This window comes from Osmia bicornis, chromosome 16 (genome assembly GCF_907164935.1).
Source record: "Osmia bicornis bicornis chromosome 16, iOsmBic2.1, whole genome shotgun sequence".
Lineage (NCBI taxonomy): Eukaryota > Metazoa > Arthropoda > Insecta > Hymenoptera > Megachilidae > Osmia > Osmia bicornis.
The window spans coordinates 6499677-6519983 of record NC_060231.1 but is presented as its reverse complement, the minus strand read 5'-3'; the positions used below and the strand labels follow the sequence as shown (position 1 = coordinate 6519983).

The 20307-nt window shown below is 40.1% G+C and overlaps 6 protein-coding genes across 9 annotated transcripts; 3 read left to right on the top strand and 3 right to left on the bottom strand.

Moving 5' to 3' along the window:
* Nucleotides 1-1774: 1774 nt before the first annotated feature.
* On the top strand, nucleotides 1775-5304 carry LOC114879149 (hydroxypyruvate reductase). 2 transcript variants are annotated; one of them, XM_029193783.2, is made up of 7 exons: nucleotides 1775-1917; nucleotides 2191-2347; nucleotides 2902-3053; nucleotides 3469-3821; nucleotides 3885-4103; nucleotides 4171-4602; nucleotides 4800-5304. In XM_029193783.2, exons 2-7 carry the CDS (start codon nucleotides 2213-2215, stop codon nucleotides 5042-5044), a joined length of 1536 nt encoding a protein of 511 aa, XP_029049616.1. In that variant the 5' UTR covers nucleotides 1775-1917; nucleotides 2191-2212; the 3' UTR covers nucleotides 5045-5304. The 2 variants fall into 2 exon arrangements, with proteins under 2 accessions (XP_029049616.1, XP_029049615.1); XM_029193782.2 differs by having other exon boundaries at nucleotides 1777-1917; nucleotides 2207-2347.
* Nucleotides 5114-6732, bottom strand: LOC114879154 (cation-dependent mannose-6-phosphate receptor-like). Its single transcript, XM_029193793.2, has 5 exons — nucleotides 6462-6732; nucleotides 6285-6393; nucleotides 6018-6215; nucleotides 5729-5938; nucleotides 5114-5642 (listed from the first exon to the last, which is right to left on the bottom strand). The coding sequence occupies exons 1-5, from the start codon at nucleotides 6611-6613 to the stop codon at nucleotides 5586-5588; spliced, it is 726 nt and encodes a 241-aa protein (XP_029049626.1). The 5' UTR covers nucleotides 6614-6732; the 3' UTR covers nucleotides 5114-5585.
* A 171-nt stretch (nucleotides 6733-6903) lies between these two features.
* Nucleotides 6904-8792, top strand: LOC114879150 (ruvB-like 1). Its single transcript, XM_029193784.2, has 3 exons — nucleotides 6904-7275; nucleotides 7358-8033; nucleotides 8107-8792. The coding sequence occupies exons 1-3, from the start codon at nucleotides 7135-7137 to the stop codon at nucleotides 8658-8660; spliced, it is 1371 nt and encodes a 456-aa protein (XP_029049617.1). The 5' UTR covers nucleotides 6904-7134; the 3' UTR covers nucleotides 8661-8792.
* Nucleotides 8793-8870: 78 nt separating this feature from the next.
* LOC114879142 (glycine dehydrogenase (decarboxylating), mitochondrial) lies at nucleotides 8871-13283 on the top strand. Its single transcript, XM_029193769.1, has 10 exons — nucleotides 8871-9382; nucleotides 9454-9532; nucleotides 9962-10097; nucleotides 10166-10556; nucleotides 10637-11157; nucleotides 11217-11496; nucleotides 11570-12219; nucleotides 12287-12750; nucleotides 12822-12967; nucleotides 13032-13283. The coding sequence occupies exons 1-10, from the start codon at nucleotides 9179-9181 to the stop codon at nucleotides 13140-13142; spliced, it is 2982 nt and encodes a 993-aa protein (XP_029049602.1). The 5' UTR covers nucleotides 8871-9178; the 3' UTR covers nucleotides 13143-13283.
* Nucleotides 13174-16024, bottom strand: LOC114879151 (HMG box-containing protein 4). Of its 3 annotated transcripts, none has more exons than XM_029193786.2 (5): nucleotides 15703-16024; nucleotides 14501-15039; nucleotides 14366-14441; nucleotides 14094-14279; nucleotides 13174-13834 (listed from the first exon to the last, which is right to left on the bottom strand). In XM_029193786.2, exons 1-5 carry the CDS (start codon nucleotides 15824-15826, stop codon nucleotides 13422-13424), a joined length of 1338 nt encoding a protein of 445 aa, XP_029049619.1. In that variant the 5' UTR covers nucleotides 15827-16024; the 3' UTR covers nucleotides 13174-13421. The 3 variants fall into 3 exon arrangements, with proteins under 3 accessions (XP_029049619.1, XP_029049621.1, XP_029049620.1); XM_029193788.2 differs by having other exon boundaries at nucleotides 13174-13765; XM_029193787.2 differs by having other exon boundaries at nucleotides 14501-15033.
* Nucleotides 16025-16112: 88 nt separating this feature from the next.
* On the bottom strand, nucleotides 16113-17403 carry LOC114879153 (U3 small nucleolar ribonucleoprotein protein IMP4). Its single transcript, XM_029193792.2, has 2 exons — nucleotides 17312-17403; nucleotides 16113-17171 (listed from the first exon to the last, which is right to left on the bottom strand). Exon 2 carries the CDS (start codon nucleotides 17119-17121, stop codon nucleotides 16186-16188), a length of 936 nt encoding a protein of 311 aa, XP_029049625.1. The 5' UTR covers nucleotides 17122-17171; nucleotides 17312-17403; the 3' UTR covers nucleotides 16113-16185.
* Nucleotides 17404-20307: the final 2904 nt, after the last annotated feature.

The following is a 20307-nucleotide window of genomic DNA, read 5'->3' as shown; positions in this document are numbered from 1 at the left end:
TCAGAATGTTACACTTGGACGATGATAATTATATGAATATAATTTTTTTATATGTGCATTCATGTTTACATATCTGAGAAACATGAAATTTCTTTACTTCTTGTTTCCCCAGCGTTCACCTCTTGATCCGAACAATAATATATCTCTGTCGTTCTTCCGCTCTCTCTTCTTTCCCTTTCTCTTCTAGAATCATGTGAGCATTATCAGCATTTTTTTGTTTCCTCTGTACGCGGTCCGAAAGGGTAGCGAGTTCAGTAACGAGCAACCGGTTCATTCCAGTCTATCAACTTACTCCCGCTTCGCTTATCTGCTAGCGGACGCTCCTTTCTCGACAAGACAGATTTGCATTGTTTCGAACGACCGACGATCCCGTTATCGACGCTTTTGTAGAATGCCTTTTAACACACAGGTTCGTTATCGTGCCTCGAACTCTCCCATAGTGATAAGAGATCGCGGCTCTTCTGACGAGTAGGCAGGGGCCAGGGTGAGTCCGAACCCCTTTCAAAATGTAGGCGTAGTTTAAAATTTGTGATTCCAAGATTCCAAAATCCCAAAATTCTAAACTTCCCAAATTGCATAATTTTAAGATTTTTAAATTCCCAAATTTCAAGTCTCCAAAATTCCTAAATTCGCAAATTGTATAATTTTAATATTTCAAATTCCCAAATTCCAAGGTTCCAAAATTCTAAAATTCTAGGATACCAAAATTCCAAAATTCCCAAATTCTAAAATTCTAAAATTTCCAAACTTCAAGATTCCAAAATTCTGAAATTCTAAAATTTCCAAATACTAAATTCTAAAATACCAAAATCCCTGAATTCTAAAATTCCAAGATTCTAAATCCCCAGAAGAACCTCCTACTTACGCCACTGATCATCCGCTCAGCATATGCATACCTCGATGCCACAAAAGCATGACGAAACAAAGCGTGCAGCGAAACAAGTGTCCAACGATAACGAGCGAGGGATAAACAATAAATTTCCCGATTAGAAAACTTGTTCTAACAATCTATTTCATCCAAAAAGGCAACATCGAGCCATATATCCATACCATCCGCGAGAGCCAACATCAAACGAAGGAATGATAAAAGCGTCCACAAAATCTCTCCTATTTATACCTAACAAATCTCGGATTATTTATCGAAAGCTTCGCAATGCAGTTATTTTCCATTCAGATAAGATAACTCGCGCCGCTGGGGGTACCGTTTTCGCGAACGTCCTCGACAGCTGAAACGAAAGACGATCAGTGACGGAGCACCCAGGTGGACGGGAAATGAAATTGAGAAACTCATCGGAGAACCGTTTGATCGATACTTTAAATTCGTCCAAAGTTCGACGACGTAAATGGGGCGTCGGGGCGGGCCGCGTGGACCCTCAACGTGCTCCCCGCTTTATCGAGGAAAAAGAAGCAAAACTCGCGATAACAGCGTAATAATTATTATTATTGCTACATCAGACCCCCAGCAGAAGTTGCATCACGTAACACTAGATGACCCCGGAATGGAAAATATATTTTGCGGTCTGCAGTCGGCGCGTATCGCAGGCGCGTTGGTAATTTTATTTTTCTTTGGTCTAATAAGCAACACGAGAAGATATCAATGTTTCCTCGGTTATTTCTTTCCAAACAAATAAAGAAAAATAAGGAGAGATTGCGAAAAAATGAACGAAACGTAGATGATCGTTGGAAGGACACGTAATATAAGAAACGCCTTGTCGAATTTCCGCTCCGTAACATCGCGTCTCGTCGTTTAGTAAATAAAAAGCAGCGTCGGTTGACTGCTGTGAACTCAGGTCGGGCGAGTGGGGACAACGCTATAAGAAGATAAATCACCGACCAACAGACAGTTTACGGTTGGATCTCTGTTCAGAGCGGATACAGTGTTTCCACAGAATCGCATACGAACGACGCCCGCACGAGGTACGCCCTAATCGACAGGTGTTTTTTACAGAATCGCGGACCGATCGACGCCAGACGTGCCGGTATCTTTCCGATCTCACGCGATTTCTTAATTTCTTGCAAGTCGTTCGCTTACATAAGCGAACATCTCGTCTCCTCTCCCTTTCCTCGGGGCCTAAATTCGCGAATACAGACGTGTTTACGTTCGATGGGTGCGACTCGAAAACAGCGTCGATCGGTGCGCAGTTCCGTAACGCAGCCCGATTGTGTTCGAGGGATCGAACCTTCTCAAAGTTTCCGTCTGTTCAAGGATAACATGTCGACCAGCTTCGGAAGCGTTCTCATAAGCGATCCCGTGCACGCGTCCTGCGGCGAGCTGCTTGCCCGTCACGGCATTCCGGTCACAACCAAGCACAAGCTGTCGAAGGAGGAGCTGATTAAGGAACTTCAGGTAACAACAACGAATAAACAAATAAACTGACAAAGAGTAGATAATAAGTATACAATGTCGAATTAAGGAGGGCTGTAGCCATTTTTCAGGGGACCCTTTATAAACCTTCCATGTGCTATGTTAAAAATATTGAATTAAATTTGGTTTATTATAGTACTTATTTATTTAATTTCATTTAGAATAAATTTGGAATTGAAATTTTTAATTTTTTCAACCAAGGGGCCCCAGGGCCTGTAGGCACATCTACGGGCAGATGGGATTTTCTCGTATTTTCTATCGTAATTTCCCACTGCAACGCTAACCTATATCCCCTTCGACTTTCCCTCTATCTCTTTCTCCCAGTCGCGCATCTCTCGTATCTCTTTCCCTGCCTCCGCCGTCTCGACTAATTGCAATTCGCGTTCGAGAGGGCTAGCCGGTTGCAGCCGGTTCCATTGGCGAACGCGGATACCGGTTAGCTGCACGGGTCGTTGTACTTATCGCTCGGTCTCTCCCTTCCATCGGCATGCATCGTCTACAACCTGCGTTTATTCCTATTTTCTTTGTTGGCGCAGAACCACGATGCCCTGATCGTTCGATCGGAAACTAAGGTGAACAGCGAGGTGTTCGCGTGCTGCCCGAAACTTCGCGTCGTCGGCAGAGCTGGAACTGGAGTCGATAACATCGATCTCGAGGCCGCTACGCGGAAAGGAGTCGTCGTGTTGAAGTATGTGCACTTTGTTGCAAAATAGTCAAAATACAATAAACTCTCGATATATTGCCGGCTGAGTGAGCCTCCATAGAGGCAGACGCTCCTTCTATATTGCCAGTTTCTCCAAACATAAACTGCAGTTTATATAAACTCTCGATATATTGCCGGTAGAGGGAGTTTTCCCCTATCATAGTAGAAAGAGCTCTTTCTATATTGCCAAATCCAAGAATTTCTACATCCATAACCGGCAATATACCGAGAGTTTACTGTATAGGCTCTCGATATATTGCCGGTTGAGGGAGTTTCCCTCTATCATAATAGAAAGAGCTCTTTCTATATTGCCAAATCCAAGAATTTCTCCATCCATAACCGGCAATATACCAAGAGTTTACTATAGGGCAAAAAGGAAGAAACGAACGTAAAATTTCAGCACCCCCGGCGGGAACAGCATCAGCGCCTGCGAATTAACTTGCGCGTTGATCTCCGCGTTGGCTCGCAACGTCGCCCAAGCGGTTCAATCGTTGAAGGAAGGACGATGGGACAGGAAATTGTACTCGGGCTTCGAGTTGTCCGGCAAGACGCTCGCGGTTCTCGGAATGGGCCGCATCGGCCGCGAGGTGGCCAGAAGGATGCAGGCGTTCGGAATGCGAGTACTCGCGTTCGATCCGCTGTTAACCGCGGAAGACGCCATCCAACTGGACGTTGAGAAGCTATCTTTGGAGGAAATATGGCCGCTGGCGGATTATATCACCGTGCACACGCCGCTTATTCCTCAAACGAGAAGTACGAAGTTAATTAAGCCTCCTCCTCCTCTACCATCGCTTGACTCTTGTCCTCTTCTTGCAGATCTGATCAACGCGACCACCCTGGCGAAATGTAAGAAAGGGGTGCGCGTGGTGAACGTCGCCCGCGGTGGTATCGTGGACGAACAGGCGTTGTTGGAGGCGCTCAAGTCCGGCCAGTGCGCTGGCGCCGCTTTAGACGTGTTCATCGAAGAGCCGCCGAAGAATCCGGTCACCTTACAGCTGATCGCGCATCCGAATGTCGTCGCCACTCCTCATCTCGGTAAAAAAATCGCCCCTGTAACACCTCTTTTCCGCTTACAATTAGCCTAACAGATTGCCGTCCACAGGGGCAAGCACGGCCGAAGCTCAGGAACGAGTCGCCGTTGAGATAGCTCAGCAATTCATAGCGCTAGCTGGCAAATCCACCGAATACGCCGTCACCGGGATCGTGAACGCGCCGATACTGAGCACCGCTATGTCGGACGAGAACGAGCCGTGGATAGAGCTGTCGAAGAAGCTGGGCCAACTGGCGGCTCGATTGTTGAAAGGAAAGCTGAACGTCACCGTTCGCAGTCAGACGATCGGATGCGGGATGCAGGAGAAGGCTTTCGTGCACACCGCCGTTCTACTCGGTGTCCTGTCCGGACAGACTAAAAACGGTTTGAATTTGATCAACGCGCCAACGCTTGCGCGGGAAATGGGCATCGAGGTGGAAGGGAGCCACGTGTCGGCGGAGGGAAAAGCCGTCCTCGTCCAAGTAGAAGGGCATCGGATCAAAGGTAGCGACTTATCGATGTACCCGAAAATTCGGGCTGGTTATTTTCTTTTCAGATTCGGGCAGAATCCCAAAAGTCTGTTTAGCAGATAAATTTATTCGGGTACACCCCTAATTCTTAAGGGCGCCCAAATCTCAAGTTTGACCAACTTCCTATTCTTCTATTCCTACTTCATCGCCTTCTTTTTTCTTTTCATCCAGGCACTGTACGCGACAAGGAACCGCTGCTTCTCTCGCTGGACGACGCATCGTTTGCCAATGGAATCGCTTTGGGAGACTCAGTCTGCCTGTACAAAGGTAACCGCGTCCAGGACCTGGCGCAGATCGTGTCCGCTTTCTCCGCAAAAAGCGTGAACGTTCAGTCGGTGAACGCCAATGGCAACTGGATAATCGTGCAAAGCGACCGGGACACTTCTATACCCGTCAACGGCATCGAAAGCTTTTAATATTCAAATGTCGCTTCCTCCTTTTTTCATTCAGTATTTTCAATCACGGGCGAGAATAACGATCGTTACTCGCAGTTATCTTATTTATTTTATTCGACTCGAAAACAACGAGGTAAACTTCTATCGTGCTCCCATGTAATCGAAAGTCTTTAAAAATTTTACATACATGTGTAGAAAATTACAAGTATACAAAATATATGTATGTTTAAGTATTTATATTTTTGTATCGCCAGTCGTTAATAAAATATCGAATCACAAAATTCCCTGGTTTTGTTTCCTATCAAACTTGTTCCCTGTTACAAGGTTTACTATCAGACTTTAATCTTTGTTTAATCTCCTTTTGCTTTTTTTAACGTCTAGAGTTCTTGCGCAATGATTCTGCGTATTTTGCAGAAGCTTACAATCGACTTAGGAAACAAGACCGTTTGAGCGCGAAATCAAAACGAGCCATTCCGGTTATATTATACGACGAATGCGAGAGCTCCGAGTTCTTTACATCTACCACACGATCAAACGACAAAACGTTCAAGAGAAGATGAACTCATATTCTATCGTAACTGTCTATACGGCAGCAGCTGAAAGTAAACGCTATGCCATCCTAGGAAAAGAGAAACAAGTCATTTATATACTGTGCTAGAAAAATCATGCAAGGAGAAAAATCTGTGAATGCCTTGTAAGGCTTACTTTAACGAGAGAAGAAAGCTCTCCCCAAAATGTATGATTTGGTACCATCTCCCAGCCTGTTGCTCCTCTCAGAAACTTTAATGCCATTGCTCCACCAATGAAGTATACACCAGTAATTATGAAAAAGTTGAGAACTAAAATTGAACCAATGGAAAGGCCTTTAGGACGTATGGATACTTTACAAGCGTAAGGAGATACCAATAGTAAATGCTGTAACAATTATTGATACAATTAGTATAACAAAATTTGTGGTTTTATAATTTTTCAAAAAATTCAAGGGTACACTTACGAACTCAGAGTTTCCAACTTTTGTTTCCATAATAATGTGTGAAGAAGTACAGGAATCACAACAAAATAAAGTTACTCTTGAAGTGTAGTTTTCATGATGAATGATCAAAGAGGGCTTTACCTGGTCGGACTCTGCTTCTATATGCGTATCCTCCACTCTACCTAGATTAATTATGGTTTTGTCATGTTGAGCACACAGCTGAAATTAAAAATGATTAAATGTCAATCGAGAAAAAATATTTTTAGGATGCTATGGCGGCGTTCTTACAGAAACACCATCTCCTTTGGAACATTCCTTGCTAACGTTGCTTAACATTGGCTTGTTTGTACACGGATGAAAATAAAAGGTGGAATTGTCATTAATCGTCTGCAACGGGCTGAAAAGAAATGTTGTCGAATAAAGAGATAAGAAAACATAGAGGTTATGTTGGTCATATTTACCGACCTCGATTTACGAAGTGGCGACAAATCATAGCCATGCCCGTCGGGGAACATACACGAGCAGGGTGTTAACTGCGTACATTCCGAAGATGTTTGCTCGCAAAATAACGTGAAAAAGCATACGCATACAATCAGGTTCCAAGTCAGACCAAACATCTTCGTTGATCGTAATTTTTGTGCGCGCTCAAACAGCTACAACTACGTCAAAACATTGTCATAATCGAGAGATGTCACCCGTGTTAATTTCTTTTGTATTCGTTCGAACATGCGCCATAGAGGAGGAACGCAAGTTTTAAAATCCCTATTGCTGTATTTAAGTGTATAATAAATTCTACGAAACTTCGTATTGTATAGCACCAAGCATGGTAGGCTTCCTAAACAAAATGGCGGCGATACCCCCCACCCAATGTACCTCCCCATAAACATCTATTTTATAAACTATCTATTCCATTAAATTTTTATTAATTCTTAGAAAGAAATTATTTTTATATCGATCGTAAAAAATTTTTACGATATACCTATAACCTCCCATCACTATTTTTTCTTCAAAATCCTTCTTTGCTCGATACTGTACACAAATGCTCCGCGTGTTAGCATGGTAACGTGCAAGTTGTATCAATCAAACCGGCGCTCACAGAACGTGTTTTTCAAAAGGGATTCAATAATATTTAAAGAGAATGAAGATCGAAGAAGTAAAGAGTACTGCGAAAACTCAAAGAATCTCAGCTCATACGCATATAAAAGGTTTAGGGCTTGACGAGAATGGTATAGCTATACAAAGCGCAGCAGGCCTCGTTGGTCAAGAAATGGCTCGTGAGGTTAGAATATTTTATATTATAATGTGAAAAACATATTCCAAGGAAAATCGTTTATTATAATGAAATAAGTAATAATTTTCAGGCTGCTGGAGTAGTAGTTGATATGATCAAATCAAAGAAAATGGCTGGCAGAGCGGTGTTATTAGCTGGCCCACCAGGTACTGGAAAAACTGCAATTGCACTCGCTATTGCTCAAGAATTAGGTAACAAAGTACCATTCTGCCCTATGGTTGGTTCAGAAGTGTACAGTTCTGAAATAAAAAAGACAGAAGTTCTTATGGAGAATTTTAGACGTGCTATTGGTCTCAGAATTAAAGAAACTAAAGAAGTATACGAAGGTGAAGTTACTGAACTAACACCAGTTGAAACAGAGAATCCAATGGGTGGATATGGGAAAACGGTGTCTCATGTAGTTATTGGATTAAAAACTGCTAAAGGCACAAAACAGTTGAAACTGGATCCCTCTATATACGAATCTCTGCAAAAAGAAAAAGTAGAAACAGGAGATGTAATCTATGTAGAAGCAAACAGCGGCGCTGTAAAGAGACAGGGTAGAAGCGATAATTTTGCTACAGAATTTGATTTGGAAGCAGAGGAATACGTTCCTTTACCTAAAGGTGATGTGCACAAGAAAAAGGAAGTTATTCAAGATGTAACATTGCACGATCTAGATGTTGCCAATGCTAAACCGCAAGGTGGTCAAGATGTTATGTCTATGATGGGCCAATTAATGAAGCCTAAAAAAACAGAAATCACTGGTAACACAATGGGAACTTAAATTATTTAAATACATTTAAATAAATTATTAACCTTGATTATTTTCATTTTCAGATAAATTGCGTAAAGAAATAAACAAAGTGGTGAATAAATACATTGATCAAGGAGTCGCAGAACTAGTACCAGGTGTTTTATTCATAGACGAAGTACACATGTTAGACATAGAAACATTTACCTATCTCCACCGTGCTTTGGAAAGTGCAATCGCTCCGATAGTTATTTTTGCTACGAACCGAGGCCGTTGTGTAATTAGGGGAACGGAAGACATTGTATCGCCGCATGGAATACCTCTTGACCTTTTAGATAGATTGCTCATCATACGAACACTTCCATACTCTCGATCCGAGATAGAACAAATAGTCAAATTAAGAGCTACGACGGAAGGACTGCAAATCGAGGACGAAGCTTTGTCTAACCTGGGAGAATTAGGGACAAAAACAACGCTAAGATACGTAGTGCAACTGTTAACTCCAGCGGCACTAACGGCAAAAGTAAACGAAAGAACAGTAATTAAAAAGGAAGATGTCGAAGAAGTAGCATCGCTGTTTTTGGATGCAAAGTCTTCTGCTAAAATTCTTACTCAGAACAAAGATAAATTTATGAAATGAAATACTTTGTTTCAGTATTACTTAATAAAACGCTTATTAAGTTTAATGTTTTGTAAATAAAAAGATAGTGTAAATGTTCGGTTTGCTGTAAGAACGATTGTATATTTCAAATAAAATTGAATTTCTATACAACATGTATGTTCTTTCTTGCCGTAGTTTATTCCCTTGAATTAATAAAAATTATCCGTGTTTTTGAAAACAAGAAGATTGATAACACTTCATAAGTTATTTGAACTCACATTATGGTGAAATACCTTTTATGTTAGAAACATACGCATGCAAAGGTAATTTCTCAATATTGTCTAAGATACTCAACAACTCAAGGTTACAAAAGTTCAAACTGTAATCAGGAGTTCTGACATCATAGGATGATAGGTCTCAGGGGTATAAAACCTCTGTCTACTTTAACAAGCTCTTTAGTCTTCTGGGATCTATCAGTTACACTGTTCCTATTCAATTAACACTAGAAATACAGATGTCTATATTTTAAAACCTGCTTGGAACAGATCTAACTCATCATGTCCTATACTCTGAAAATGACAAAATGTTCAAAACTGTTCAACAGAAGCAATGTGATCCAACAAACGCGTGGATTAACATTGAGCAATTTGCGAAAGGGAAAAGCTGAGCAATTTTTATCACAACAGGATGAGTTCCAAATTAGACACATTGGACCTCGCGAGCACGAGCAATTACAAATGTTGAAAACTATTGGATTCGAGGTAACATATTTTATTCTTCAGACGTACAACTATTTGATAGCAAAGCAGCAATTTTATCTTAATTTTTATAGAGCTTGGAAGAATTAACAAAAACAGCAATCCCGGCTAAGATCCTCTACCAAGAAGAATTAAAGATTGAACAACCAGTCAGTGAGTATAAGATTATCATATGTGGAATAATGTGTTGAAACGTTTGGAAAGATAATTGCGGCATGCATAAGCGTGCGAAGTCACGAGACTTATGATATGTAACATGTGCAAAACGATAACCCTTCGATATTGAAATAAACACGTTAGAAGTATAAACATCAAATGTTGTTATAGATATTTTGTACGTTAAACAAAATTTTGAAGGAAGCAATAAAATAATAATTCCTTTAAAAAGGGATCTATTTTCATTTTTAATCAGAAGCATGTTTAATTAAAAACTGTACAGAATAAATAAGATAATGACCTCTTATTAAGCATATAACCGTATCTTGGATCAGAGGTCAATCTCGTGCATTCAGATTGACATTCACGTGATTTTCTGGAGCGAAAAACCTAAGTAGAACATGAAACGGTATAATTATATTCCAGCTGAATACGAACTACTGAAAAGGGTCACCAAAATTTCGGAAAAGAATGACGTATGGCGTTCGTATATCGGTATGGGCTATCATAATTGCTGTGTCCCTCATACCATTATGAGGAACATATTCGAAAATCCAGGATGGTAAGCAATGGAAGATAATTTGTAAAGAAATTGATATAATTAAGGTAATCAGTACAGCTGTGTTCTAGGACAACCCAATACACACCTTACCAACCAGAAATATCACAAGGAAGACTCGAAGGCTTATTGAACTACCAAACAATGATATGTGACTTGACTGGAATGGAAGTAGCAAACGCTTCCCTCCTGGATGAAGGCACAGCAGCAGCTGAGGCTTTAGCCCTTGCCTACAGGAGCAACAAGAGAAAGAAATTATTCGTTTCTGATAAAGTTCATCCTCAAACCATCAGTGTTATCGCTACACGAGCAACTTCTCTTGGCCTTAATTTTGAAATTGGGGACGTCCAGCAGGTTGATACCAGCGCAAAGGACATTGCAGGAATTCTTTTACAATATCCAGACACAACTGGGTCTGTTTATAATTTTGAAGACATTGTGAAGAGAGCACATGCTGATGGTGTATGTATTCAATTTCAACAGTTGGAATCCTGAAATGAAAAATCTTGAGTAAAATTTAATTATTGTACTCTTTCTCTCAGACACTTGTCTGTGTAGCCACTGATTTGTTAGCACTGGCTGTACTCAAGCCTCCAAGTGAATTTGGGGTGGACGTATGTGTCGGTACCAGCCAACGTTTTGGTGTGCCCCTTGGCTACGGTGGTCCTCACGCTGGATTCTTCGCATGCAGACAAAAGTTGGTGCGTTTGATGCCTGGTAGAATGATCGGGGTTACAAAAGATGCAACTGGTCGAGACGCCTACCGCTTGGCCCTTCAAACTCGAGAACAACACATCAGAAGAGACAAAGCTACTAGCAACATCTGTACTGCTCAGGCACTATTGGCAAACATGTCTGCGATGTACGCAGTGTACCATGGTCCTGAAGGCATAAGAAACATTGCCAACAGGGTACACGTTTTGACTCTGGCCCTTGCAAAGGGCCTGGAGAACGCTGGGAACAAAATAGAAAATGAATACTTCTTTGACACCATCAAAGTGGTACCTAAAACAGCTATAAAAACCATCCAGGAAAATGCGAATGCATTTAAAGTGAACTTTAGGTAAATGAATAATAAATGACATGGTAATCTGATGAATAAATTGGTTAATTTCTTTTCAGATACTACAAAGACAGTGTTGGAATATCTTTGGATGAAACTACCAGCATCCAGGATGTAAATGATATCTACAAGATATTCTCCATAGACACGACTGTTGAAGAAGTGTGTCAGGAAGAGTCTTGTATGAACAAAAGTCTGAGCAAATCGCATTTTGCTCGTACCACCCCCTATTTACAACATCCTGTATTCAACAGCCATCAGTCTGAAACGAGAATCGTGCGATACATGAAGTCCTTAGAAAACAAAGACGTGTCTCTCGTGCATAGCATGATACCCTTGGTAAATTGAAATAGATTCAAAGGAAGTCTACACTATTAATAACGTAATTGTATTTGTATAATTATTTCAACAGGGATCCTGCACTATGAAACTGAATTCCACGACGGAGATGATGCCCTGCAGTCTTCGAGGATTCACAGAAATACATCCTTTCGTTCCAATCGAGCAGGCCAGAGGATACCAACAGTTGTTCACCGAATTGGAACATGATCTCTGCGCTATAACAGGTTACGATAGCATAAGCTTCCAGCCGAACAGCGGAGCCCAAGGAGAATACGCAGGCTTAAGAGCTATACAATGTTACCACGAATCCAATGGGACCAAGCATCGACAGGTGTGCCTGATTCCCATCTCCGCCCACGGTACCAATCCTGCGTCCGCTCAGATGGCCGGCATGCAAGTGAAGCCTATTTTCGTCCAGAAAGACGGTTCCGTCGACACTGTACATTTAACAGAAATGATTGACAAATACCGAGAAACATTGTCCTGTTTGATGATAACGTACCCATCTACAAATGGCGTTTTCGAAGAGACGATCAGCGATATTTGCTCGATGGTTCATGAAGCTGGTGGTCAAGTGTACTTGGATGGAGCTAACATGAATGCCCAAGTTGGATTGTGCCGTCCAGGTGATTATGGCAGCGACGTTTCGCATCTGAACTTGCATAAAACCTTCTGCATACCTCATGGCGGTGGAGGGCCAGGAATGGGACCTATTGGAGTGTAAGTAATATTAATATAACGTTCACTGTGTTGTAACAATGAATATAATAAGGTGGTATTTTGATAGTAAACGACATCTTACACCTTTCCTGCCATCTCACCCTGTGATTGATTGTCTGGGAAATGGTAACAATGGTATAAAGCAGTCTGGTGCTGTATCAGCTGCTCCTTTTGGTTCATCAGCTATCCTGCCAATTTCCTGGGCGTACATCAAGATGATGGGACCTAAAGGACTGAGAAAAGCCACGCAAGTCGCTATTCTGAATGCCAACTACATGAGTAAACGTTTGGAGAAGTATTATAAGACTCTGTACAAAGGGAAAACAGGATTAGTAGCACACGAGTTCATTTTGGATATAAGGGAATTGAAGAAGACTGCGAATATTGAAGCTGCGGATATTGCTAAGAGGTTGATGGACTATGGCTTTCATGCACCGACGATGAGCTGGCCTGTGGCAGGGACGTTAATGATAGAGCCAACTGAGTCTGAAGACAAGAAAGAACTGGACAGATTTTGCGATGCTCTCATCTGTAAGATTATTTAACTTTTTATATATTTTTCTTTTCTTTTCTGAAGAGTTATCGATACATTTGTTTTGCAGTCATAAGACAAGAAATTAGTGACATTGAAAATGGAAAATTAGATAATCTCAACAACCCACTGAAAATGGCACCGCATACGCAGGAACAAGTGATATCAACTACTTGGGACCGAGGGTACTCGCGAGAGTTAGCGGCATTCCCAGCTGTAAGTATTTATACATACGTATTTAATAGAGAATTGATAATCCATCCAGCGATTTCTATTTCAGCCATTTGTGAAAGGAGGTAATAAAATTTGGCCGAGTGTTGGGCGGATAGACGACATATACGGCGACATGAATCTATTTTGCACGTGTCCTCCTGTTTCCTTAGATCAATAAGCATGTGTAATTATTCACCGTGTACAGTTAGTTATAGAACTATTTAAATATTTATTGTAACTTTTTGTACAAACATATTATTTATATAAAATGTTATACCTTTACAAGCAGACAAAATATAACAAAGATTTGATTAAAACACTTATTTTCTTTTCCTTAGCAAAGAAAAGGCATACTTCAGTTTGTATTCTTTATCCTTTTTAATAACGTGCGACTATTCGATAGATATATTTACATTGTACATTATTACAAATTAGTTTCTTAATATTTATACATATATTACAAACCGGGCATAAGGTAAGCGATATTGTCGAGCATCTGCGAAAGTGTCTCGTGTTTAGCTCCGTTAGTTTCCGGTATCTGTTGCGTCAGACAAATTAAAGGACCCAGGGCGCAAAGTAGAGAATCCAGCAAAACGGATAGACTTCCGGAAACTGCTATTTGTCCATCGTGCTCTTTCAATCGTTCGCCAATGATCGTTAAGCTCTCACCGAGAAGTTTCAAATGCGCGGCCACGTCGATGGGTTGCGTTCCAATAACTTTGTACATTCCTGTGCCAATTATCGGCTCGTTAACCAGATCCTTCCCGGTACGATTCGACGGCGGCGAGACCGGAACATTCCCTACAACGGACGGTAGACCTAGTTGAATAGTTCTTTTAGAGGTAGCAGGCTTTTGTTCTTTTCCATTACCTGTAACGCAAAGAAGAAGGAACATAAAACGTTGCAGCGTCGTTTAACACATATTTGCTTATCGCTAAATGAGACACATGCGTACAAAACAAATGAGAATAACTACCATGTAATTTTAAGGCGACAAAATAATATCTCATCTGATGAATATTTCACTAATACGCGTGCACGAGAAGCAAATCAAGATGAACGAACTACCATATTACTATTGAGAGACATACTGAAGAAATGATGTATACGTGAGAACCAACAAACCCACCAATTTTATTAATGAACTTTTTTCGCGAAGCGGGCGGCGGCATTTTCCAAACAGGCTCATCTTTACTCGCTGGTAAAGAATGAGGTTTTGCGGCCAAGCGTTTTGCACGTCTGCGCCAGTTATACTTTTCCAGATTCGGTACAGTGGCCCAGAGTTCTCCTAACCGTTTAGAAATAGCTGCAAAATCTACAAAAAGCAACGTTTCACGTGTAACATTAGCATCGTTCGCTAATCCGATTGTATTATGGTGAAACAAAGTGAAGCTTATATACCCATATAAGGACATTGCTCTAGTAATTCCTGCCTAATCTCTTTAGCCCATAACATGTAAGCGGTGAATCTTGTTTTCTGAAAATATCATCCAAACTGTGAAATAATCCCTATAGAAACTTTTCATGTGTACATACCCCTTTGTCTTTTCGTTGTGCCTTCATTCTACCTATTATTTTACCATCTTTAATAATTAGCTTTTTCTTACATTTCTCAAGCATGTATAAACTATTCGCTTGCGAAGGCGTTTCTTGGCCAGGTGGCTCGAGTTTTCTAAAACCTGCTTCTCTATCATCTATCATAAGAGAATCTACATCATCGTCGCTCCCAGAATCTATACTGTATCTTTCATCCTCGTTTAGCCCAGATGGGTCATCCGACTCTGATTCTGAAGACTGCTCTTCGTTATCTGACAGTATTTCTGTTTTGATTCTTTCCTGTCCCGTACTAGAATTAGAATTTCTCCTCTGCCTTCCACCGCTTCCATGTTGAATAGATTGATTCGGTGATATGTGCTGAGAGTCGTATCTGTCCAAGAATTGTTGACTTTGTAATTGTTGAGCTTTTTGACGTTTGTACTTGTTATCCGCAAAGTCATCAGGTGACTCAAAGTCAACGAGCTTGGAAGATTTCTTTCTCACACGGCCACTGCGGGAGATACCCGTGACCTCTAGATCTGAAAGATAAAGCGGACTGCACCTTGCCAAGAAAGGGAAACGGATCAAACTACTTTGTAACTTCTAACTAACACTCTTACAAATTTTTGGATTCAAGTTCATTAGGTCCACACAAACATACTCAACAACAAGGATGCGTGGGTTTCCAAACATAGTTTACCGTGTACCTGTTTCCTTACATTCTTTCCGACAAGTTTGGGAATTCTTTTAAGAGACAAACAATTATTAAATCTCGTGGACGCGTATTATGTGTAATAAAATTGCTACATATAAATATATATTAACAAAGAGGTCTCTGTATGTTTGGTGTATGAAAAACATAGCGTTCTATGGGACAAACAATAAAGATCGCGATTTATCTTAATAATAATATATTTGGATGCATCGTTGTTTCGTTGTCAGGGTTTGTGTATTTCATCAAATTTCGCATGTATCAACAATTTCTAACCACGTTTGGGTTATACACATCGTTAGTTCGACGATTCTCCGCTACGAATGGAAAGCGCTAGTAACTGAAACACAGCTCCGACTAAATATTGCAAGAAAATTGATAAATTCGTTACAGATGCGCGCAAATCATGCTAAATACTGCAAGCGATACGAGCAAACAAACAATTTATCTACCATTTCTGTTCTCTTATGAAATGAAAAGCTGATCTCACCGTCATTTTTCTGACGTTTTGGTGTCACGAACATATCCATAGCGTCGCTTTGTTGCTCTGCGAGCTTCTTGCGCCGCGGCGTCTTCTCAGATTTCGCGGGCTTACGAATATTGGTGTGCATCATGCACTGTCAAGTTTTCGCTCTTCCAAAGAAAATACATCTGTCAAACTTTCCCCGTTTCTTCCACCTGAAATTTCCCTTCACTGACCAAACTCTATTTATTTCCAAGAGGTTTTTAAAAACAACTGCCACAAAGGCAACCAGAATGCATTGCGCAGTATCGAATGACGCATTCACGATGCAATACGCGGTCAATTTAAAATTCATTTAGAACTTTCATTCATTCGAGTTAAATAAACAACTAATTGTAAGTTTATAACTTAAGATTAGAAAATTAAAAAAAGTATAACACGTGTAAAAACATATTATTGTTAATGTTACAGAGTTTATTGAAATTAATTAGCTAAATAGTAAAAGAGAAATTAAATATTATCCTCCTGTTGCCATCCATCTTCATCGGATAAAAATCTTCTTTTGTGAGTGGTATTCATGTAAGGTCTCAAAGCCCATTCTACATCAGCAGCTGATTCTGCATCTAAAGTACCCAATTTGATTTCATACAATTTCAATTGGAATCTAGGTCCAACTTCTGTCATTTCAATGTCTTTTCCATGAATTTTTTTGTAAGTATGATGCCGGAAAGATACATAATCGTCGTGATTGGCGAAGGTGATTATCCTTTTGCTGTCTTCTTTTGGTACTGGGAAGAGATACTTCAAAATACTCATGACACGTGTACCTAATTTTGTTTTAAAGTTATGGAAGATAAGATGTGGATATTGTTCTGACATTGTACCAATCTTAGGTATATCATGTCTCATAACAACATCTGACATTGTGAAATAAGCTGTTGGACCATATGGCAAATGACAAATGATCAGAGAGTCAGGTACACCTCTGTGTTCATGTACAATTATAAAATCTGTAACATCATTTGCACGACAGGCATGTACAAGCTGCTTCATTTCATAATTTCCTCTATTCATTCTTTGAGAATTAGGGAATATTAAACGTAATTCTTTGGCAAACATTTTTAATCGCGAGCTTGGATCACGGGAGGTTGTAATAACAATTTTTGGATCCTCAACACCAGCCCATCGATACTCATCATCTTCATGAGAACCTAATGTTCCACCCATTTCTGTTCCCATAGCCATAGCCATTTCTGGTCCTGCATCTTCCCAATCCAGTTTCTGTTGAATATTCAAAGCATCTTTCCTTAAATCAGGATGTATTGGTACATTTTCTTCTAAACTGCGTTTCAGTTTCTCTTTCTTTTCTTGAATATTTTTTAGTTTATCCTGAACTGATTTTCGGTACAGGTATTCCCTACGAAGTCTTGCTTGTCGTCGCAACATTTTGGCTTTTAAATGTGTATTTGTCCTTATATGTTTTGATTATGAAACAACTGTGACAGATAATTGTAGGTTAAGTTAGATGGGCACGTGTTTATAAATTATCATAAATATTTTAAAGCTAGATTCAATTCATTTAAATAAAAGATCATAAAACATGAAAATTTTGTATTAATAAATCTGTATTAATTACCTTAAATATAGATCTAAACAAATATCTGATTATAAACAGTAATGGTGCTTAACATGGTTCATATTCGCGGTAGAATTTACATCTATTAATAGAATGTAACTAAACACAACTAGGCAAGTTTCTGTTTTAGAAACTCGTATTAAATATTATACAAAGATCTTATTTGTATTAATTATATTTCATTAGGTATATATAAATAAATAAATAATTAAATTGCAGTTTGTATATCGCGCCGTAATATGATTGGTTCGTCAAGTTAGCAATTCGCCAATCACAGCCTTCCTCTCATTGAACTGGTATCCAATCAGCGACTTCGATATTAAAAAATTGGTAATTCAACTATTTCGTGAAGACGCTTGTTAAGTGAAGCACGTTGTAGTATATTAAAGTGAAAAGAAGATGATATTTGTGCTAAAATCTATCTCAACAGTAGAAAAAAGTGATGGTAAGCAATTCTCTAAGCAAATAATAGAAAAAGAAATAACCATTTCTCTCCGATCAATCGAATATCAACAAGTCGAATACCTTTCGTTGCGAATACTAGACGAAGGTTATTCGAAAAGTAATTTCGAATGATTGATTTGAGTAATTGATTTATATGCAAATAACAACGAAAGATTTTTGTTTTGATGTTGCAGGTGATTTATGGAGAGACATTTATGATGAACATTTCAAAAAACCACCATGAGGCACTTTTGGAACTTCAAACCACACAGGATCAAAGGGACGCCGTGGACAACAGAATCGGTGAGTCAGTCTTCATATTATGAATTATTAAGGCTTTTGCCTTTTAACACTAGAACTACCAAAGGGATCAAAATGACTGGTTTCCAGTTTCTTATTTCAAATTATTATTGAGGTATTTTTGGTTAAATGTATGTTGACTGTTATGGAGCTAAATAATGAATGTATCATTGTATTAAATTATGTTTCATCCTTTATCTATTTAGTAATCTATATTATTTTCAAATAAGTGTGCATAAAATGTCGGTAGTTCTAGTGTTAATAATCCAAAACGTGGTATGAATTTCTTGCGAGGGAAAAACTGTATTGGATATATTATACTGCGCCATCTGTCGATATTATTCTCCACATTCTCTTTAGTCGGTAATTACCGATCAATAATATTTTTTATTCTTCAATCGATAACTTGATCGATCCATGATAAGGGATCGACAGAATATATTCAATTCAAAATATTCACATTAGATATCACTCGTATCATTTTTTCCCTTCATAATTCACGGGGTCTGTCGTTAATTACAAGCAGCTTGTAATTCCTGTTCACTCTTCTTTGATTCATCCGCCTTCCTCTTCGGGGAATAGAATTTTTCAGGCTGCACTTAATTAACGACGAACTCTGCAAATTATATTCACAAAGGCATTCTTTGTCAAATTTCCGAATATTTAATCGTCCATGCACCCATGTGCATTCATCCCCGCTTTAAATTTATAATTTTTTTCCCACATTTTTCACTGAACACCGTTCTAATTTACACGTATTAGAACGTGTACATTGAGGAACAATAGAGCAAACATCGACTTAGCAGTTACTTATTAATTATTTATAACAGACACATGCACTGTAATCAATGTTTCCATAATATATGAACTAGCACGATATTTTTTTTCACGGATATAGAAAATTTTACACGATATCAATATATATAAAAATATGGCAAAAATTCTTTTTAAAAATAGAGGATAGAAGGATGATTCGTTAGAAGGGTAGAGGGCGTTCGGTTAAGCAAATTTCGATAATTAATCAGGTTGAAGGAACCCGTGGAATCAGTCGGTGAAATGAAATTGTATCTCGTATAAGAATCGTCGAGTGTTGCGGAAAGTCTGTGCGAAGGAGGTTGAATCGAACGTAGGGTGGAGGCGAAGAAGAGGCTCGTTGCTCGTGCCGTGTACGGCGCGGCGCCTCGTAATTCATTTAGACGGTAGCTCGACGAGACAGGCTCAATTACAGCCGTGGCAAAAAAGCACAGGAACGAGCAGCTTCTTCGTACGACGTGCGTGGTCCGTGTTGCGAGCGCGTTGCCGCTTCAAAACGCGTCGCGTCCTTCTTTTCTTTCAATGGCCCAAAGAAGCCCCGCAGGCTCGTGTCCTGCGTCACTCAACCGGTCACCGCGGACATCGTTAAAGGCTCTTTGTCATCCGTTTTGCTCGACTCCGCTGCCATTAAGCTCGTTCCATTGTACGTGCAAAACGTCCAGAATTCTTCGCGTAGCCACAGAAAGAGAAGCGCGTACGCTCCCCTGGAATTGCCAGCTGCCTCGACGATCTTTCTACTTCGGAGCATTGCGTTTTCTTCTTACCTTTCTTGTAGGACCACTGGTTATTGGGATATGTTTCTATCGAACGACGTAAACGAGTAATCGTGATTAAAACTCGCAAGTGTACAGTACCGAGCATGGAGAGCTTCCCTAGGGAAAATGGCGCTCTAGGGGAAACAGGGTTGTAAATTGAAGAATCTAGAAACTTCAAAATTTATATTAATTTTTCCCAAAATTAGAAGTTTGATAGCACCTTTTTCCCCTACATTGCCATTTCCCCTAGGAAAGTCCACCATTCTTGACGCTGTACATCAAGAAACTCGTTGGTTTTTGTCGAACACGAGGCCGTGGCAACGCGTGCACAAAGAAAATGCAGCTACTGTTCGTCGGTGAAAAAAGGGGGAGGGTGGGGTATGGGTGAGCAGGTTTAATCGGCCGGTTCGTAGCAAGACAATGGGGCCCGGTGTTGATGGCAATATTTTAATGAAGTTAGCAAGTTCCCGGTAGTCGGCCGTCGGTTCGACGTCGTAGACGCGATTCCAGGAGCGTGAACGAGAGAAGCCCTTAAGGGCAGAGGGAGGAGGCGCCACCCAACCACTGATTTCCACTTACCGATATCGTTTAAGACAAAGCTTCCTTCATCTTATGGCTGCCTACTGGCTGCTCTATGGCTCTTCCTCTCCTTTCCTTTCTGCATGAATTTGGATCCGTTACTCG

What these genes read in the sequence shown, in the direction of transcription:
- LOC114879153 (XM_029193792.2), bottom strand. Translation starts at nt 17,121, where the DNA reads ATGTTGCGACGACAAGCAAGACTTCGTAGGGAATACCTGTACCGAAAA.
- LOC114879142 (XM_029193769.1), top strand. Translation starts at nt 9,179, where the DNA reads ATGTCCTATACTCTGAAAATGACAAAATGTTCAAAACTGTTCAACAGA. An exon ending in TGAAAACTATTGGATTCGAG is followed by an intron (nt 9,383 to 9,453) that starts GTAACATATTTT and finishes TAATTTTTATAG; the next exon opens with AGCTTGGAAGAATTAACAAA. An exon ending in AAAGATTGAACAACCAGTCA is followed by an intron (nt 9,533 to 9,961) that starts GTGAGTATAAGA and finishes ATTATATTCCAG; the next exon opens with CTGAATACGAACTACTGAAA.
- LOC114879151 (XM_029193786.2), bottom strand. Translation starts at nt 15,826, where the DNA reads ATGATGCACACCAATATTCGTAAGCCCGCGAAATCTGAGAAGACGCCG. An exon ending in AAAACGTCAGAAAAATGACG is followed by an intron (nt 15,040 to 15,702) that starts GTGAGATCAGCT and finishes TTTATCTTTCAG; the next exon opens with ATCTAGAGGTCACGGGTATC. An exon ending in AAAGTTCATTAATAAAATTG is followed by an intron (nt 13,835 to 14,093) that starts GTGGGTTTGTTG and finishes TTTGCGTTACAG; the next exon opens with GTAATGGAAAAGAACAAAAG.
- LOC114879150 (XM_029193784.2), top strand. Translation starts at nt 7,135, where the DNA reads ATGAAGATCGAAGAAGTAAAGAGTACTGCGAAAACTCAAAGAATCTCA. An exon ending in GTCAAGAAATGGCTCGTGAG is followed by an intron (nt 7,276 to 7,357) that starts GTTAGAATATTT and finishes AATAATTTTCAG; the next exon opens with GCTGCTGGAGTAGTAGTTGA. An exon ending in TAAAAAAACAGAAATCACTG is followed by an intron (nt 8,034 to 8,106) that starts GTAACACAATGG and finishes TTTCATTTTCAG; the next exon opens with ATAAATTGCGTAAAGAAATA.
- LOC114879154 (XM_029193793.2), bottom strand. Translation starts at nt 6,613, where the DNA reads ATGTTTGGTCTGACTTGGAACCTGATTGTATGCGTATGCTTTTTCACG. An exon ending in TCGCCACTTCGTAAATCGAG is followed by an intron (nt 6,394 to 6,461) that starts GTCGGTAAATAT and finishes ATTTCTTTTCAG; the next exon opens with CCCGTTGCAGACGATTAATG. An exon ending in AAGTTGGAAACTCTGAGTTC is followed by an intron (nt 5,939 to 6,017) that starts GTAAGTGTACCC and finishes TAATTGTTACAG; the next exon opens with CATTTACTATTGGTATCTCC.
- LOC114879149 (XM_029193783.2), top strand. Translation starts at nt 2,213, where the DNA reads ATGTCGACCAGCTTCGGAAGCGTTCTCATAAGCGATCCCGTGCACGCG. An exon ending in AAAGGAGTCGTCGTGTTGAA is followed by an intron (nt 3,054 to 3,468) that starts GTATGTGCACTT and finishes GTAAAATTTCAG; the next exon opens with CACCCCCGGCGGGAACAGCA. An exon ending in CGTCGCCACTCCTCATCTCG is followed by an intron (nt 4,104 to 4,170) that starts GTAAAAAAATCG and finishes TGCCGTCCACAG; the next exon opens with GGGCAAGCACGGCCGAAGCT.